Source organism: Oncorhynchus keta, chromosome 19 (genome assembly GCF_023373465.1).
Source record: "Oncorhynchus keta strain PuntledgeMale-10-30-2019 chromosome 19, Oket_V2, whole genome shotgun sequence".
Taxonomy (NCBI): Eukaryota; Metazoa; Chordata; class Actinopteri; order Salmoniformes; family Salmonidae; genus Oncorhynchus; species Oncorhynchus keta.
In genome coordinates, this window is record NC_068439.1 from 75,771,346 (window position 1) to 75,790,817 (window position 19,472).

The following is a 19,472-nucleotide window of genomic DNA, read 5'->3' on the forward strand; positions in this document are numbered from 1 at the left end:
CTATTGTTCTGACATTTCACATTCTTAAAATAAAGTGGTGATCCTAACTGACCTAATACAGGGAATTTTTACTAGTATTAAATGTCAGGAATTGTGAAAAACTGAGTTTAAATGTATTTGGCTAAGGTGTATGTAAAGTTCTGATTTCAACTGTATGGACAAAATAGCCCTCTAAGCACCTCTTCTCATGTACATTTGTAACCATAGGTGGTGATCATGAGGGACTACCGGCACAACAACGTTGTGGAGATGTACAGGAGTGCCCTGGTGGAAGAGGAGCTGTGGGTTATCATGGAGTACCTGCAGGGCGGCGCTCTAACCAACGTCGTGTCTGAAACCAGGTAAAGGGTCTGTCAATAAGAGGAGCAATGTTGTGAAGCTTAAAACACAGAATACTTCCTAGCAACAGTGATGTTCATTAATCATATTATATATATTAATAATAATTTTCAGAATGCCATGACAATGTACACAAACCAACCCCTTTGGGTAGATTGAGATGAGTAATAGTTTGCTTTGGGAAAATCCCATTTGAAGTTATGTCAAGTAACTGTATTGCCACCCACTCCTGCATACCTTCTTTTGTGTTAAAGGAGAAATGTAATTGTTATAATTGCCAAAATAAAGGAGGGTCTAACAATAACACAAGTTGGCACGTGTTGCAACAAGATTCCTCTGTAATTCCCTACTACGTTTTGGTCCACTGGAGAACAGTACAATGTTGATCTGACATAACGAAAGAAGAGAACGATTCACATGATGCTAATGCTAACATGATTAACCTGATGGATGTTGTGTCAAAGACAAAACACTACAATTTTATATCAAAGGCTGACTAGAATGTTGGATAACAAGTTTAAGTTGCATGTCATTTCATACCAGGCTGAATGAAGAGCAGATAGCCACCGTGTGTGAGGCTGTGCTACAGGCGTTAGCCTATCTCCATTCCCAGGGAGTTATCCACCGTGACATCAAGAGTGACTCTATACTGCTCACGCTGGATGGGAGGGTAAGTCCGGCCACATCCAGAAATAATTTATACCCGGTCTCTATCCTCAGAACACCTTACAAAATATTGCGCTAGCTAACTGTATGCACTCCTGGGGGCAGGAGTGGCCGGGTTTGAACTAACAAAATTAGGGCAGAAACCGTCTCCAAAAGACCTTACCCAGCACCTCTACCTATCCATCCCCTAATTACCAACCCACCCCTACAGATAAACCTCTAGAACTCTCAATCACTGAAGACCAAATCTTAAATTTTGATAATGCAAATTGTATTGATATCAATGGCATAAAGTTCAAGCTAAAGCTAAATTTAAAGCTAAGATGAGCATGTTGGAATTTGGCCCTTTCAGTAATTTGTAATGTATCCAATAATTTTGATGGCCTTTTATTCATTTATTTTGTATTTTTTTATTGTATTATTTTCCTAGATCAAGCTGTCAGACTTTGGATTCTGTGCTCAGATCAGCAAAGACATCCCCAAAAGGAAGTCCTTGGTTGGAACACCGTACTGGATGGCTCCAGAGGTTGTGTCAAAGACGCCATATGGAACTCAGGTAACAGAACAACCAACCAAAACTGTGTTTGTTTGACTGCTAGAAGGTTGTCTCATTCTACAATATGAACAGAGTATCCGAAACACTGATGTGTCCCTCAAACACATCCAGTGACCTCCACAAGTTTAGGGACAGTGACAATTGTGTTGTTGTTTTGGCAGCTTTAATTGAAGGATATTGTGATCCATATCGGGTGAACCGTTTAGAAATTACAGCACCTTTTTGTACATAATCCCCCCATTTTAGGGGACCAAATGTTTTGGTACAAATTCACTACTGTGTATTAAAGTAGTCAAACGTTTCGTATTTGGTCCCATATTCCTAGTACACAATGATTACATAGAGCTTGTGACTCTACAAACTTGTTGGATGTATTTGCTGTTTTTTTAGGTTGTGTTTCAGATTATTTTTTGCACAATAGAAATGAATGGTGCAGCGGTCTAATGCACTACAGACCCTGCTTTGATTCCAGGCTGTATCACAACCGGCCGTGATTGGGAGTCCCATAGGGCGGCGCACAATTGGCCCAGCGTCGTTAGGGTTTGGCCGGGGTAGGCTGTCATTGTAAATAACAATTTGTTCTTAACTGACTTGCCTAATTAAATAAAGGTTACATTTAAAAAATGTAAAAACATAAGTGAATTTGTTCCGATACTTTTGGGGGACTGTATACAACAACAACAAAAAATCTAAACTGTTCACCCGAAATGGGTAAAAATAGCCTCATATTAAATATGACAGTCTGCACTGTAACCTCATAGTCATTGTATAATTTAAAATCTAAAGTGCTGCGGTACAGGGCCAAAACAACCAAAAATGTGTCACTGTCCCAATATTTTTGGAGCTCACTGTATGTTTTGACCTTATTGTTTTGCACATTGTGTTTCATTCACACACACACACACACACACACACACACACACACACACACACACACACACACACACACACACACACACACACACAAAAAACACACAAAAACAACAAACACACACACACACACACACACACACACACACACACACACACACACACACACACACACACACACACACACACACACACACACACAGCACACACATGATCCTGTTACTGTTGCCTACACCTCTCCTTCACCACTTCAGGCCGGATACTCCTTGCACTAGATAATACTGCCTAAAACAGACAGGCAGGATTATCTGTTACCCACCGAGGTATTTTCTTATCGGGATTCAACAGAGATGGAGGGACCTTTTTCCATCCTTAAGTGTGTGTTTGATGTGAGAGAAAGACAGTGTGTGTACTGTCACTGAATATTGTGTGATAGTGTGTGATGTTCAATGAATGCTTGTACAGGATATGACATGGATGAACGTGCCGTTTCTATGGGTGTGTGTGTCAGTGGCGATGAGTGCCGTTTAAAATGAGTGAGGAGGATTTTTTTTCCATGAGCATGGCCTATTACAGCATATTGGATGACTGTCATTCACATTCCATTAACCCAGTTCAATGTAACATCGATAGGTTTAGGCTACTACATGATACTCTAATGTTCTCTGTACCCATCATGAGGTTGATACAACATAGCCTATGAAGGAAATTTACAACGTAGGTGCACACAGGTCGAGAGACGCATCTAGCTGATATAGGATGTAATCATTAGTCCAACAGTCGCAAATAAGAGTTTCTATTGGACAAATTCAAGTATGTTTATCCCCGTTTTGTTCCATTTGTTTCCGTTTAAGAAACGTTTTTCAACAGAATCCGCGGAATGAATACACCCCTGACCACTCGTAAACACAGCCACTTTGTATTCCTTCTCGCATCCATGCGGTCACCTCTCACCGCTCCCCTTCGCTTGAGGACTTCAATGCACAACACATCAGCTATATGTGACCAGGCAACAAAAAAAACTTTCCAAGCCAAACCACTACACACAGCCTACATCGTTGTCACCATATTAGATAAAGTAACGTCATAATCAGCATAGCTAATAGAACTAATGCGTTAGTAAACCCTTCTACAATCCTGCAGTAACCTTACAGTGTACAGTCAGTAAGCAGTTTAGCAGTTACACCGGTGGGCCACGGTGGCAATAGATTAATAAAACCAAAAGCTTAACTTGACTTGGAAGAGTTCCAGTGTTGTGTTGACTAGTCATAGCCAGATAGCTAACATAGCATCCCTGTGTTTTAGCAGGGTGTTTCAGTCAGCTACACTAGCTAGCTGCATTTGCTAGCTAAGAAAGTGTATTTTTTTCAGTTTCAATCTGTTTCTATATATATATTTCTGTCTTGCATCTCCTTCATTTTGGAAGAAATTAATTTGTTCAAAATGGTTCAACTATTGTCTTTCTCTCTCTGAGTCAACTACTCACCACATGAGAACCATGAGTCTCCTAGGTTTTGTATTGAAGTCAATATACCCAGAGGAGGACAGATGCTAGATGTCCTTTGGCTACACCATGGTGCTACTCTACAGAGTGCTGTTGAGGCTACTGTAGACCTTCTTTGCAAAATATAATAATTTTATCAATCATTTGATGACTTGATAATATTTAGTATAGTTTTTATCTAGAAATGATTACTTTTTAAATGTTTTACCATTTTTATTTTTATTAAATTAACTGAGGAGGATGGTCCTCCCCTTCCTCCTCTGAGGAGCCTCCACTGGTGTGTGTTTATGTTCCTGTGTCAGTCAAGTGGATGGAAGGTCTCTGGATATGCTGTTAGAGGGTACGTGAGGCTCTGTGTGTGTTAATTGTGTAAATGTCTCTGATGTCTGGCAGGTGGATGTGTGGTCCCTGGGTATCATGGTGGTAGAGATGGTGGATGGAGAGCCTCCTTACTTCAGCGACACACCAGTGGCAGCTATGAAGAAACTGAGGGACGAGCCGCCACCCACAGTCAGGAACACACAGAAGGTGAAATAGATATAGATACATACCACACACACACACTCACACTAACACACTACTCACACCCCATCTCTCTCTCTGTAGATCTCCCCTGTGTTGAAGGACTTCCTGGATCGTATGCTAACACGGGATCCCCAGGAGCGGGCTACCGCTAGCGACCTGCTGGAGCACCCCTTCCTGCTGCAGTGTGGCTCGCGGCAGTGCCTGGTGCCCCTAGTGGAACGATACCGTAAACGCATGTCCCGCTGCTGACTCGCACAAACACACAGGATCCATGGTGGCCGAAGAATGGGCTGATCCCCTGACGTCTGACCCTGGGTTAACAGGCAAACTTTCGCTCCATCCACCGCATTTGTATTGAGTCTCAATGCCCACTACAGGAAGTGGATTTACTGTCACTCGGTGTGTGGATGGATAGATATGGAGTCGATCAGAAACGCCTCTCTCTCTCTTTATCTTGTCCCTTTTTATTTGCTCCTTTTCTCTGGAATCCCTTCAGATCCACAGGAGCGCCCTTGCTCCCTTGTTGGGCAGTGTAGGGCAGGATGGAATTGGATATCTGAGTTTAAGGATTTGTTCATTAATTCTATGCAAAAAGAGTGCAACAAGCCCCAATGCAGAATTGCAGTGACCTGAACCTTCTGTACTGATCATCTCCACCATCGCTGTCCAATTTGTCCGACTGACTTTGAAATGTAACAATTACGACTGACTTTGGTACTATACTTGTTTGGTAATTCGTTCTGTAAAACAAATGAATGACCAGACCCTTTCTACCAGATCACATAGTGGTACCCCTGGACTTGATCAGGGGATGATCTACAAAGTTGTCCCAAGCAGAAGCTTTGTTTTGGTATTGCTGGAGAAACATGTTTTTATAGAATTTCAAAATGGATAAAGTATTTCGGGATATTGCAGATATGAATGTGAGTAGTATAGTAAAGAGTAAGACTATACTGAGTATAGTCAATGTTCTATTGTAGGACAGGTATCCCTGGGAAAACACTATTTTAATCAGAACCGATCACCTGTATTTAAAGTATAAAAAGGGATCTTCCATACTTTGGTTAAACATGTTTTTGACAAAATAGGCATGCAATATATTGAAATGAAATAAAATGCGGACATGAGGTAGTTCAAAATCTCAAGACCGGATTGTTTTGTAGCCTACTGCTGTACCCCTGTTAGCTGACTAGCCTACTGATGTACCCCTGTTAGCTGACTAGCCTACTGATGTACCCCTGTTAGCTGACTAGCCTACTGATGTACCCCTGTTAGCTGACTAGGCCACTGATGTACCCCTGTTAGCTGACTAGGCTACTGTACTGTTTGCCAACACTGGATATCTATGTACTGTAGCTTTCTTATGTCAACACCCATTTTCACATGCATTTTTGTCCTTCTCAGAATGTTCTGTATCTGACCCTGTACAGCAGTTTATATTTTTCATACACTTCAAAAATGTGACTTCACTTTGCACGTAAGTACTTGGTAAGTACTGGTAAAGGACAAAACCTATGAAGGTACTTCTTTACATTTTTTAAAATAAATATCTGTGAACAAATGCTGTACTTTTGTTGCAAATATGATATTGATTATGATTTAAATACAGTTTATTGGCCTACAACATTATATAAGTATGCTGTTGAATCTGTATAAGAGCCTCTGTTAAATGATCAAATACGTATACAAGTCATTGCCATTCAGGTGAGATCATCGATGTCCTAACTATTCACAGGATACCCAGGATTTCTTTCATTCTGAAAAAAATGGATCATGTGTTTTGTGACCAAGCTTTCTGTGACCGTCATTACACCTTATCATGGCATCTTTTAATGTGATGAAAAGCACAAAATGATGGTATGAGTGACAAAGTGTTTCACAGAGTTTAAATAATTGCGGTAATTTCTACAACACACACTATACCAATGTATAATAAGTGACTGAAAGGCTTCCCAGGGGGATCTGTGTGAACCTGCCTTATTTTTAATGAGTAAGAAATATGGAAATCTTGTTGAAAAAAAGGATGACAAACAAAGTTTCCGGTAGCAAACAACCCTGTGAATTTCAGCGTGACTCAGTTTTCACCTACATAATGTGCGATGACGTTTGCAATGAAAACCCTTTTCGGTAATTTCGAAAAGATTTTCATCACTTATAAAAGCATGAAAAATTGGGTGAATAAATCAAATAGATGGATACAGATAAAGATATTCAATATGTTTCCTTAACAATAGTTTTCGTAATTACAAATGAAATAGCATGTCAGTTGTATACAGCACAAAACTGGAACACAGTAATGTAACACGTGATTGTGTTAGAGCAGTTAAACTGGCACTGCAGCTTTTCATAGCACTTTTAACACAGCCATGTTTTTTCCCCCTCATTTTAAGAATGTTCAACTTGAAGAATGAAGGAGAATGATCATTTCTTTGTCAGTGGGCAAATGTACAAAATCAGCAGGGGATCAAATACTTTTTTCCCTCACTGTAAACCATCAACTTAGTGAACACTGTTACTCTTTAATGAGGGTTTCAGCATGCAATATCCTTTATATTTTGGGGTTTTATTTACTTTACAATGCCAATATATCTTTGTTGTAAATGTTTTGGGGACAAATTGGTGGCAGTTGTGAAAAAAGGTAAATGGAAGAGTTGCAGCAATAATTGGAAATGACATCATTGTTCATTAGACATGTTTTACATGATTAGGCTATTTTCTCCTGAACCACATGGCCTATCTACTAGAAACGGATGGACATCGTGGAAACAGATATGAAGAAAATATGAATACATTTAGATTTCCAAAATTACCTTTAAATTACAATCATTTTTTTTTTAAATCCAAAATAACTTGGGTAAATTAACGGGTATTTTACAAACCTACACTACTGTTAATAGATCTGGCAAATGGCAGGCAATGCTTTTTTTATGTCCCTGACAGCCACTAAAGAATAGAAGTTGTTCAACATTTTCTAAAGTCAGAAACAGTGGAACAGTTTGTCCATGTCCTGAAAAATCATAATTTCATTTGAATCAATTCAACTGTGAAATATGAACTTAGGCTCTACATGGACACTTAGATTATATCAAATGCACAGGACTTCTTAATGCAGTCTTAAGAAGAGAAATGCTATAGCGAAGCGGTTTCAAAAGCCCTGTGTGTGACGCTCTGTAAAACTTATACGGACGGAGAGTGCTTGAAAGTGTGCTGGAGTGACGCATGGCAGGCTAGTGTGGCACTTTGTGATGATAGGCCTTGTTATCAACATACTCTTCAAGAGTCATTGAGAATCTAAGGCAATGCATGTTCTCAGTTTCTATAAATAGGCATAGCAACATAGCTCAACTCCAATTGTGGCAGCAAGAATATAGTGTTAATCTGTTCAGAGTTGTGGATTATATAGTAAACATCTATGTTCAGAGTTGTGGTTTATATAGTAAACATCTATGTTCAGAATTGTGGAGTATATGCATAATACTGAAGAAAGATATAAACGCAACATGCAAGAATTTCATTTTTACTAAGTTACAGTTCATATAAGGAAATCAGTCAATGGAAATACATTCATTAGGATTTCACATGACTAGGAATACAGACATGCATCTGTTGGTCACAGATACCTTAAAAAAAAAGTAGGGGCTTGGATCAGAATTGCCAGTAGGTTGGACCTGGAACACGCTGTCTGTAATACACGTAGATCCAGAGCATCTCACACATGCTCAATGGGTGATACATCTGTGAGGCCGATTGGACGTACTGACAAATTCTCCAAAACGACATTGGAGGAGGCTTATGGTAGAGAAATTAACATTAAATTATCTGGAAACAGCTCTGGTGGACATTCCTGTAGTCAGCATAGCAATTGCACGCTACCTCCAAACTTGAGACATCTGTGGCATTGTTTTGTGTGACAAAACTGCACATTTTAGAGTGGCCTTTTATTATCCCCAGCACAAGCTGCATCTGTGTAATGATCATGATGTTCAGCTTCTTGATATGCCACACCTGTCAAGTGGATGGATTATCTTGGCAAAGGATAAATGCTCACTAACAGGAATGTAAACAAGTTTGTGCACAACATTTGAGAGAAATCAGCTTTTTGTGCGTATGGAACATTTCTAGGATTTTTTTATTTCAGCTCTTGAAACATGGGACCAACACTTTACATGTTGCATGTATATATTTTTGTTCAGTGTTGTTCAATCCCATTACTTTTCAAAATACATACACTTTAGCATAGTTGTTTTAGAGAGGCAGTGGTATGTATCGTCATCTAAAATGTGACATCTGTAAAGAAAAATACAAAAAAATGTATTAAAAAGACCTCAACATAATTTGTGGCTGTACCAAGTCCTGTGTAATGGTGCTTGTTTTAAAGGTCCAAGGCAGCCATTTTTATCTGAATATCAAATCCTTTCTGTGTAACAATTAAGTACCCGTTTTAAATTAAAATGGTCAAAAATGAATAAAAATATCTTCTTAGCAAAGAGCAATTTCTTAAGCAAGAGTTTTGCTATGACTGTCTGGGAGTGGTCTGAGTGGGGAGGGGAAAACTAGCTGTTATTGGCAGAGAGGTTAGGGAACTATTTCATCGCCTGTTGATGACACCAGGCAGGCCAGAACTCCATCCCACCAAAACAGGCTGAAATTTCACGCTGTCTTTTCAAACAGCTCTTACACTAAAAGGGCATTATCATAATTTTCACAATATCACTATTATTCCAACCTCATAGAGTGGAAATATACATAAAACACAGAACAATCAAGTTTTTGACTGCACTGGGCCTTTAATTCATCACAAACAAACAAAATATCAATAATTTGGTTGTTATGATGCAATTACCTTTTACCATGTAATTGTCCAGTAGATCCTAGGTAACTACCAGACAGCCATATACAGTAGAATGTAACTAAATAACCTCTACACATTTTGAGAATCCACATACGACTTATGTGCAGACCTGAATCAGTGAAACACCCCATTAAAAAGGCCAGAGTGCCTTTGTGTGCTGTACTATTTGAAGGGCATTGTTGAGTGGAGATGAGCCGAGACAGCTTGTTTTGTGAGAGCTGTGAGAGGTGTCTATGTCATCTCTTAGATAGGGACCGTGGCAAGCAGCCGACTGCAGATAAGGAACCAATTCAGCCAAACCACCATGTCACGACTATTCAGCTGAACACAGCAATATCTACTGTCAGTTCTGATCTCTCAAATTTGTCCAATTGTGTGTACTTCTCTTGCATAATACGGTTCATAATAACAAATATGAATGGACACCCAATGCTAAAGAGCTACAGTAAACATTCAGGGTAGGTCTATTAGGCAGAGCTGTGTGGAATGTATTTCAAGGAGGGTGAAAGCAGGAGATAAGCAGAGACATGTCACTTTCCCTAAAATGGATACTAACAGCTAAAGGTCTTGGAAACTGCCCCCAAGGCACTTCTCAGTCTTGGGATAAAATTGGGTTCTTTTTTTTGTCATGCCACCAGCTACATCCTAATTTGGCCTTCGGTTCCCCTTTATAAAGATCAGACAGCAGAGATGAGCTCGCAGTTACCCACAGAGTCAACAGCAACAAGATCTTTGCTCTGTGTTCACCCCAACTGATTATCTCTTTGTCTGTGGACCTCCAACAGCAACAATGGGTGATGCTCTCATGGCTGAGTTTGGGAAGGCTGCTCACTTTCTGAGGAAGTCAGACAAGGAGCGCCTGGAAGCCCAGACCAGGGCTTTTGACATCAAGACTGAGTGCTTTGTGGTTGATGACAAAGTGGAATATGTCAAGGGGCAGATCCAAAGCAAAGAGGGGGGAAAGGTGATCGTAAAGAGGGAGGACCAGACTATCGTGACCGTCAAGGAGGTGGACGTCCATCCCCAGAACCCGCCAAAATACGATAAAATCGAAGACATGGCCATGTTCACCTTCCTCCATGAGCCAGCTGTTCTGTTTAACCTCAAAGAGCGTTACGCAGCCTGGATGATCTACACCTACTCAGGGCTGTTCTGTGTGACAGTGAACCCATACAAGTGGCTTCCTGTCTATGACTCTGAGGTGGTGTCTGCCTACAGGGGGAAGAAGAGGACTGAAGCCCCCCCTCACATCTTCTCCATCTCAGATAACGCCTACCAGTATATGCTTACTGATCGGGAGAACCAGTCTGTTCTTATCACCGGAGAATCCGGTGCGGGAAAGACTGTCAACACCAAGAGAGTCATCCAGTACTTTGCCAGCATTGCAGCAGTTAGTGGGGTTAAGAGGGATCCAAGCAAGGGCACCCTGGAAGATCAAATCATCCAGGCTAACCCTGCACTGGAGGCTTTCGGTAATGCCAAAACACTGAGAAATGACAACTCATCACGTTTCGGCAAATTCATCCGTATTCACTTTGGGACCAGTGGGAAACTGTCCTCTGCCGACATAGAGACTTACCTTCTTGAGAAGTCCCGTATCACCTTTCAGCTCAAAGCTGAGAGGAACTACCATATTTTCTTCCAGATATTGTCCAATCAAAAGCCAGAGCTCTTGGACTTGCTGTTAATCACCAACAATCCATATGACTACTCCTACATCTCCCAAGGAGAAGTAACAGTAGCATCCATCAATGATTCTGAGGAACTGATGGCCACTGATAGTGCCTTCGATGTGCTCGGCTTTACTGCAGAGGAAAAACAGGGGGTCTACAAGTTGACAGGTGCCATAATGCACTACGGCAACATGAGGTTCAAACAGAAGCAGCGGGAGGAGCAGGCAGAGCCTGACGGTACAGAGGCTGCTGACAAGTCAGCTTACCTAATGGGGATCAACTCTGCAGATCTGATTAAAGGACTTTGCCATCCCAGAGTCAAGGTTGGCAATGAGTATGTCACCAAAGGTCAAGGTGTAGATCAGGTCTACTATTCCCTCGGTGCATTGGCTAAGTCGGTGTATGAAAAGATGTTCAACTGGATGGTGGTGAGAATCAACCACTCCCTTGACACAAAACAGGCACGCCAGCATTTCATAGGCGTACTGGACATTGCTGGATTTGAGATTTTTGATTTCAACACCTTTGAACAGCTCTGCATCAACTTCACAAATGAGAGACTGCAACAGTTTTTCAATCATCACATGTTTGTGCTCGAGCAAGAGGAGTACAAAAAGGAGGGCATTGACTGGGAGTTCATCGACTTTGGGATGGACTTGCAAGCTTGCATTGACCTCATTGAAAAGCCACTTGGGATCATGTCAATTCTAGAGGAAGAGTGCATGTTCCCCAAGGCCAGTGACCAGACCTTTAAGGCTAAGCTATATGACAACCATTTGGGCAAGAATAGAATGTTTCAGAAGCCAATTCCAGGTAAGGGCAAGGCAGAGGCACACTTTGCCCTGCTCCACTATGCTGGCACTGTTGATTACAATATTTCTGGCTGGCTGGTGAAGAACAAAGATCCATTGAATGAAACAGTGTGTGGTCTTTATGCAAAATCCTCCCTCAAGCTGTTGAGTCATCTTTTTGTCATCATAGCAACGGAGGGAGGTGACAAAGCTGGTGGAAAAGGAGGCAAAAAGAAAGGGTCTGCTTTCCAGACTGTATCTGCACTTCACAGGGAAAACCTAAACAAGCTGATGAGCACCCTGAAAACCACCCATCCCCACTTTGTCCGCTGCTTGATCCCAAATGAGAGCAAAACGCCAGGGACCATGGACAACTGCCTTGTGATGCACCAGCTTCGCTGTAACGGTGTGCTGGAGGGCATTCGAATCTGCAGAAAGGGGTTCCCAAACAGAGTCCTCTATGGTGACTTCAAACAGAGATATAGAATCCTGAATGCATCCGTCATTCCTGAGGGCCAGTTTATTGACTCCAAGAAAGCCGCTGAAAAGCTGCTGGGATCATTGGACATTGACCACACTCAGTACCGGTTTGGCAACACCAAGGTCTTCTTCAAAGCAGGCTTGCTGGGTACGTTGGAGGAGATGCGAGATGAACAACTCTCCCGCATCATTACAATGATCCAGGCCAACGCAAGAGCCATACTCATGAGAGCAGAGTACCAGAAGCTTGTGGAACGCAGGGATGCTCTAATGGTCATCCAGTGGAACCTTCGCGCCTTTTTAGGGGTTAAGAACTGGCCCTGGATGAAGATGTTCTTCAAAATCAAGCCACTGCTGAAGAGTGCTGAGTCTGACAAGGAGATGGCAAACATAAAGGACGAGTTCACTAAGCTCAAAGAGGCCTTTGAGAAATCAGAAGCAAGACGGAAGGAGCTTGAGGAGAAAGTGGTGAGTATTCTCCAAGAGAAGAACGACCTGCTCCTACAATGCCAGTCTGAGCAGGACACACTAACAGATGCTGAAGAGCGCTGTGAGCAGCTCATAAAAAGTAAGATCCAAATGGAAGCAAAAGTGAAAGAACTGACAGAACGTATGGAGGATGAAGAGGAGATGAATGCAGATCTCACAGCAAAGAAACGCAAGCTGGAGGATGAATGCTCTGAGTTGAAGAAAGATATAGATGACCTTGAGCTGACATTAGCCAAGGTTGAGAAAGAGAAACATGCCACAGAGAACAAGGTGAAGAACCTCACAGAGGAGATGGCTTCCCAGGATGAAAACATTATGAAGCTGACCAAAGAGAAGAAGGCACTGCAGGAGGCTCATCAGCAGACACTCGATGACCTACAGAGTGAGGAGGATAAAGCCAACACCTTGACCAAAGCTAAAGCTAAGCTGGAGCAACAGGTGGATGACCTTGAGGGCTCCCTGGAACACGAAAAGAAAGTCAGAATGGAGCTTGAGCGCTCCAAGAGAAAGCTTGAAGGAGACCTAAAACTGAACCAAGAGAATTTGATGGATTTGGAGAATGACAAACAACAGCTAGATGACAAACTCAAGAAGAAAGACTTTGAGATGAGCAGCCTGACTGTAAAGATTGAGGATGAGCAGGTGGCTGGAGTTCAGCTCCAGAAGAAACTGAAGGAAAGCCAAGCACGAATCGAAGAGCTTGAAGAGGAGTTGGACGCTGAGCGAGCAGCCCGAGCCAAAGTGGAGAAGCAGCGATCTGATCTCTCCCGTGAACTAGAGGACATAAGTGAGCGTTTGGAGGAAGCAGGAGGGGCCACATCTGCCCAGGTGGAGCTCAACAAGAAGAGGGAGAACGAATTTCTAAAACTTCGTAGGGACCTGGAGGAATCCACGCTTCAACATGAGGCTACTGCTGCATCCTTGAGGAAGAAGCATGCGGACAGTGTGGCCGAACTGGGTGAGCAAATCGACAACCTCCAGCGTGTGAAGCAGAAGCTAGAGAAAGAGAAGAGTGAGCTGAAGCTGGAGCTAGACGACCTGTCCTCAAATATGGAGAGTGTGGTGAAGGCCAAATCCAACATGGAGAAGATGTGCCGATCAATGGAAGACAATATGAATGAGAACAAGACCAAGTATGAGGAGGCCCAGAGGTCCCTCAATGACTTCTCCTCACAGAGGGCCAGGCTGCTCACTGAAAATGGAGAGTTGGGACGTCAGTTGGAGGAGAAAGAGTGCCTGATTTCACAACTCACCAGGGGCAAGAGCTCCTACACCCAGCAGGTGGAGGATATGCGCAGGCAGCTCGAGGAGGAGGTCAAGGCAAAGAATTCACTGGCCCATGCCGTGCAGTCTTCCCGTCATGACTGTGACCTGCTCAGAGAACAGTTTGAGGAGGAGCAGGAGGCCAAGGCAGAGCTGCAGAGGGCACTATCCAAGGCCAACACTGAAGTGTCCACATGGAGGGCAAGGTATGAGACTGATGGAATCCAGAAAACCGAGGAGCTGGAGGAAGCTAAAAAGAAGTTAGTCCAAAGACTGCAAGAAGCAGAGGAGGCTGTGGAGGCTGTGAACGCAAAGTGTTCCTCTCTCGAAAAGACCAAGAGTCGCCTACAAAATGAAATTGAGGACCTGATGTTGGATCTTGAAAGATCTAATGCAGCATCTGCAGCTCTGGACAAGAAGCAGAGAACCTTTGACAAAGTCATGGCTGAGTGGAAGCAGAAGTATGAGGAGTCACAGTGTGAGCTCGAGGGTTCCCAGAAGGAGGCTCGGTCTCTCAGCACTGAGCTCTTCAAATTGAAGAATGCCTATGAGGAGTCCTTGGATCACCTGGAGACCATTCAAAGGGAGAACAAGAACCTGCAGGAGGAGATCTCTGACCTTACTGATCAACTTGGTGAGGGAGGGAAAAGCGCCCATGAATTGGAGAAACTTCGGAAGCAGCTGGAGCAAGAGAAAGCAGAGCTCCAGTCAGCACTTGAGGAGGCAGAAGGTTCCCTGGAGCACGAAGAGGGCAAAATCCTTCGGGCACAGCTGGAGTTCAACCAGGTGAAGGCGGATATTGAGCGCAAGCTGTCCGAGAAAGATGAGGAAATGGAACAGGTCAAGAGGAATTACCAGCGCATGGTGGAGTCACTGCAGACCTCCCTCGAGTCTGAGACCAGGAGCCGCAACGAGGCCCTGAGAGTCAAGAAGAAGATGGAGGGCGACCTCAACGAGATGGAGATCCAGCTTAGCCAAGCCAACAGACAGGCGGCTGATGCCCAAAAGCAGCTTAAGATTAGCCAGTCATATCTGAAGGATACCCAGCTGCAGCTGGATGACTCTACACACGGGAATGAAGACCTGAAGGAGAACATTGCTCTCTTGGAGCGCAGGAACAATCTGTTCCAAGCAGAGCTGGAGGAACTTCGGGGTGTTCTTGAGCAGACAGAGCGTTGCCGCAAGCTGGCCGAACAGGAGCTCACTGAAGCCACGGAGCGCATGCAGCTCCTGCACTCTCAAAACACAGGCCTTATCAACCAGAAGAAGAAACAAGAGGCTGATCTGCTCCAACTGCAGACCGAGGTGGAGGAAGCTGTACAGGAAAACCGCAATGCTGAAGAGAAGGCCAAGAAGGCCATCACCGATGCAGCCATGATGGCCGAGGAGCTGAAGAAGGAGCAAGACACTAGCGCCCACCTGGAGCGTATGAAGAAGAATATGGAGCAGACCATTAAGGACCTGCAGCACCGTTTGGATGAGGCAGAACAAATCGCAATGAAGGGTGGGAAGAAGCAGCTCCAAAAGCTGGAGTTACGCATCAAGGAGTTGGAGAGCGAGCTGGAGGCGGAGCAGAAGAGGGGCACAGAGTCAATCAAGGGGGTGCGCAAGTACGAGCGGCGCATCAAGGAGCTCACCTACCAGACGACGGAGGATCGCAAGAACATGGCTCGCATCCAGGACCTGGTGGACAAGCTGCAGCTGAAGGTGAAGTCCTACAAGCGCGCCTCCGAGGAGGCAGAGGAACAGGCCAATGCCAACCTGGCCAAGTTCCGCAAGCTGCAGCATGAGCTGGAGGAGGCTGAAGAGCGAGCAGACATCGCTGAGTCCCAGGTGAACAAACTCCGGGCCAAGACCCGGGACGGGTCCGGCAAGAAGGGCTTGGATGAGTGAGGAGGTCCCAAAAGAGAAATGTTACAGGTGTGTTGATTAGAACAATTACACCTTTTTCTCACAATTGCATTATAGAACAGAATGTAGGATATGAAGAATATAACCCATATTCTAGACAATGAGTATGTTTTACATGCATACTTGTAATTCAATAATTACGTTCTTACTTACTCTGATTATCTTAATCGCTGTAAGGTCATAAGCGACGTAAGCATAAACCGATTAAAACACTGAGATGTTGTTTTTGCAATCTTTTGAATAATTAGGACACCTTCATCGGAGTTCCTGCTGTGTATTTGATCTGCTCTCACCAGCAGTGCGATCCTCCCTCTTCGGCACGAGTGAAGTGAGTTTGGAAAGTATGCATTATAGAAATTATTTTCAGATGCAAACCTTATATGTCTAAACTCAGAATCAAATAGGCTTCCCAAAAAGTATATGATCACTGTGATAAAACGTTTAAGGGTATTTTCTGCATTTTTCAAAGCCTCATCAGGTAGCCTGATTAACAGCTGTCCATGTTAACGGGATTATAAGGGAAATCGATCTTCTTGCAAAGCATGTAAATGTTTTAATCAAGCTATTATAGTAATGAGAGTAATCACAATAATCATATTATTGAATGCATGTACCTAATTATTTAAGAGGAATAGGCTTCATTGGTTTAAGAATACACACCTAATTATTTAAGAGGAATAGGCTTCATTGGTTTAAGAATACACACCTAATTATTTAAGAGGAATTAGGCTTCATTGGTTTAAGAATACACACCTAATTATTTAAGAGGAATAGGCTTCATTGGTTTAAGAATACACACCTAATTCTAATGTCCTAAATAATTTCCCTGTGCAACATAAATCACATTGTATTGTAATTCCACAGTTAAAGTGAAATGTGAATACCGTGGTTGGTTGTCTTGCTTAGGGCCTGTGCATGTCTTCCCCGCATCATACACACATGTTTAAACTATACAGCAGAAAGATGCATTGGTGGATGTGTAAGCGTGGCTTCATGTCTAGTAAGTGTTGTTTTTGAGGACAGTCTGTAAACCGTAGCGGGGACATGCTGTGTAATATTGTTGATCTAAAGCAGAGAAAAAAGGATGGGAAATGTTTTGATGTCAACAAAGATGTTTCCTTAAATGATATATAACTCCCAAAACATGAGTTAATGTCAGCCTTTCATTTGAATCTGTTTCAACAGTGTGTCCATTGTCAATGTAACAATACCAAATTGTCTCCACCTTTGTAAAGTACATTGGAAATGAATGCTGCCAACTGTGCACCATAACATCTCAAATCCTTAAAACATCTTAAACTAACAACATTGTATTACAACTAGGAAAATAAAGCACTGCTCTGCACTAAACACTGCCTCCAAGACATTGCTTAATGTATACATACTCTGGTTTTTCTAAGGATGATGTCATTTGATGAATAAAGTTTGAGGAATGTAAAATACTTGGCAGGTGTATCATACATCAGAATACAGGGAAAACAGGGTAACAGGCCTGTACTCGATCCCAACCCCGCAGCTTCTCATCAAACAAGGGGGAGAGGATCTTCCCTCGACCAGACTGAAACTGTCACTGCAACTGTGCTGGGTTTGGTTTAAAAGCATTCATTTTTATTAAGTAAAATCATACACTAGTTCTACTAAGCTCCCATTTTTAGAAAATGGATTACTTCGATCTTGTAGTGTCAAAACAGAAGGGTTCAAATGCACCATAAGCATGATCGCTGAGGCCTGCTTATCTACATAGCCAAAGGCTACACATGCCAAATACAGGTACACTCAGTCACACACCGATCCGATCAGAGGAACAAATGTATTCCTCTTGTTTTGGCAGTGTCAGAGGGGGAAATGCATTATATCCCGCCCTTTTTCTATTAGAGTCATATATCTGTCTCTTTTAAAATGAGCTAGTTCATTCCCTACATGTAAATAGATCTATCGTTTTACTGAAACAACCATGAATCAGGGATTCCACAGTATTTGAAATTGTGTAAATTGTATTCTCGCTGATCAATGACAGCATATCTTGACCAATACTGACCTCTAGAGGTGTTTACGGGGAATGTTTGTGATTCGTTAAAGCTACTTTACAAATCAAATGAATAACATTAACAACAGAATGTGAAACACATTTGTAGTACTCACAGTAAAGACAAACTAACAAAAATATTTAATATAAATATAATTCTCCTTTAATTCTGACTCTGACTCTGACTAACCGGTGTCTGTATATAGCCTTGCTATTCTTATTTTCAAATATTTTTTTACTGTTTCATTTCTTTACACACACACACACACACACACACACACACACACACACACACACACACACACACACACACACACACACACACACACACACACACACACACTTTTTTGCACTATTGGTTAGAGCCTGTAAGTAAGCATTTCACTGTATTCAGCGTACGTGACCAACTTTGATTTGATTCGATTTGTGTCATACAACCTACACACACAGCCTCTTTCTTCTTCTTTTTGAAACTATTTTCTACATTGCACAATAATAGTGAAAACTATGAAATTAGTAACCACAAAAAAGTATCCACTGTTTGCCTTGATGACAGCTTTGCATACTCTTGGACATTATCTCAACCAGCTTCATGAGGTAGTCACCTGGAATGCATTGATTAATTAACAGGTGTGTCTTGTTAAAAGTTAATTTGTGGAATTTCTTTCCTTCTTAATGCGTTTGAGTCAATCAGTTGTGTTGTGTTGTGTTACAAGTCCCTATTATGGCAAGAAAAGCTTAAATAAGCAAAGAGAAACAACAGTCCATCATTACTTTAAGACATGAAGGTCAGTCAATCCGGAAAAGTCAAGAACTTTGAAAGTTTCTTCAAATGCAGTCGCAAAAACCATCAAGCGCTATGATGAAACTCACTCTCACGAGGACCGCCACAGGAAAGGAAGACTCAGAGTTACCTCTGCTGCAGAGGATAAGTTCATTACAGTTACCAGCCTCAGAAATTGCAGCCCAAATGCTTCACAGAATTCAAGTTTCAGACACATCTTAACATCAACTGTTCAGAGGAGACTGTGTGAATCAGGCCTTTATGATCGAAATTGCTGCAAAGAAATCACTACTAAAGGACACCAGTAAGAAGAAGAGACTTACTTGGGCCAAGAAACACAATGGACATTAGACTGGTGGAAATTTGTCCTTTGGTCTGATGAGTTCAAATTTGAGATTTTTGGTTCCAGCTGATGTGTCTTTGTGACGCAGAGTAGGTGCTCTGTAAGGGCTATTTGACCTGGCCTCCACAATCACCCGACCTCAACCTAATTGAGAATGTTTGGGATGAGTTGGACCGCAGAGGGAAGGAAAAGCAGCCAACAAGTACTCAGCACGTGTGTGATATATCCTTCAAGACCGTTGGAAAAACATTCCAGATGAAGCTGGTTGAGAGAATGCCAGAGTGTGTAAAGTTATCATCAAGGCAAAGGGTGGCTACTTTGAAGAAAAAACAATATATTTTGATTTGTTGAACACTTTTTTGTTAACTACATGATTCATGTACATGTTATTTCATAGATG

General features: G+C 42.4%; 2 protein-coding genes across 3 annotated transcripts in view; both read left to right on the top strand.

Moving 5' to 3' along the window:
- The window catches only part of LOC118398868 (serine/threonine-protein kinase PAK 6-like), a 43,656-nt gene extending 37,628 nt beyond the window's left edge, over window positions 1-6,028 (top strand). For both annotated transcript variants that reach the window (XM_035794648.2, XM_035794647.2), the window contains exons 6-10: window positions 208-341; window positions 883-1,009; window positions 1,436-1,561; window positions 4,329-4,463; window positions 4,542-6,028. In XM_035794648.2, the coding sequence (XP_035650541.1) occupies window positions 208-341; window positions 883-1,009; window positions 1,436-1,561; window positions 4,329-4,463; window positions 4,542-4,709 (690 nt within the window). In that variant the 3' untranslated portion in view covers window positions 4,710-6,028. The remainder of the gene's footprint in view (window positions 1-207; window positions 342-882; window positions 1,010-1,435; window positions 1,562-4,328; window positions 4,464-4,541) is intronic.
- A 3,974-nt stretch (window positions 6,029-10,002) lies between these two features.
- On the top strand, window positions 10,003-17,269 carry myh6 (myosin, heavy chain 6, cardiac muscle, alpha). The gene is made up of 2 exons (XM_035794646.2): window positions 10,003-15,928; window positions 16,168-17,269. The coding sequence occupies exon 1, from the start codon at window positions 10,103-10,105 to the stop codon at window positions 15,899-15,901; it is 5,799 nt and encodes a 1,932-aa protein (XP_035650539.1). The 5' UTR covers window positions 10,003-10,102; the 3' UTR covers window positions 15,902-15,928; window positions 16,168-17,269.
- The last annotated feature ends 2,203 nt before the right edge of the window (window positions 17,270-19,472 follow it).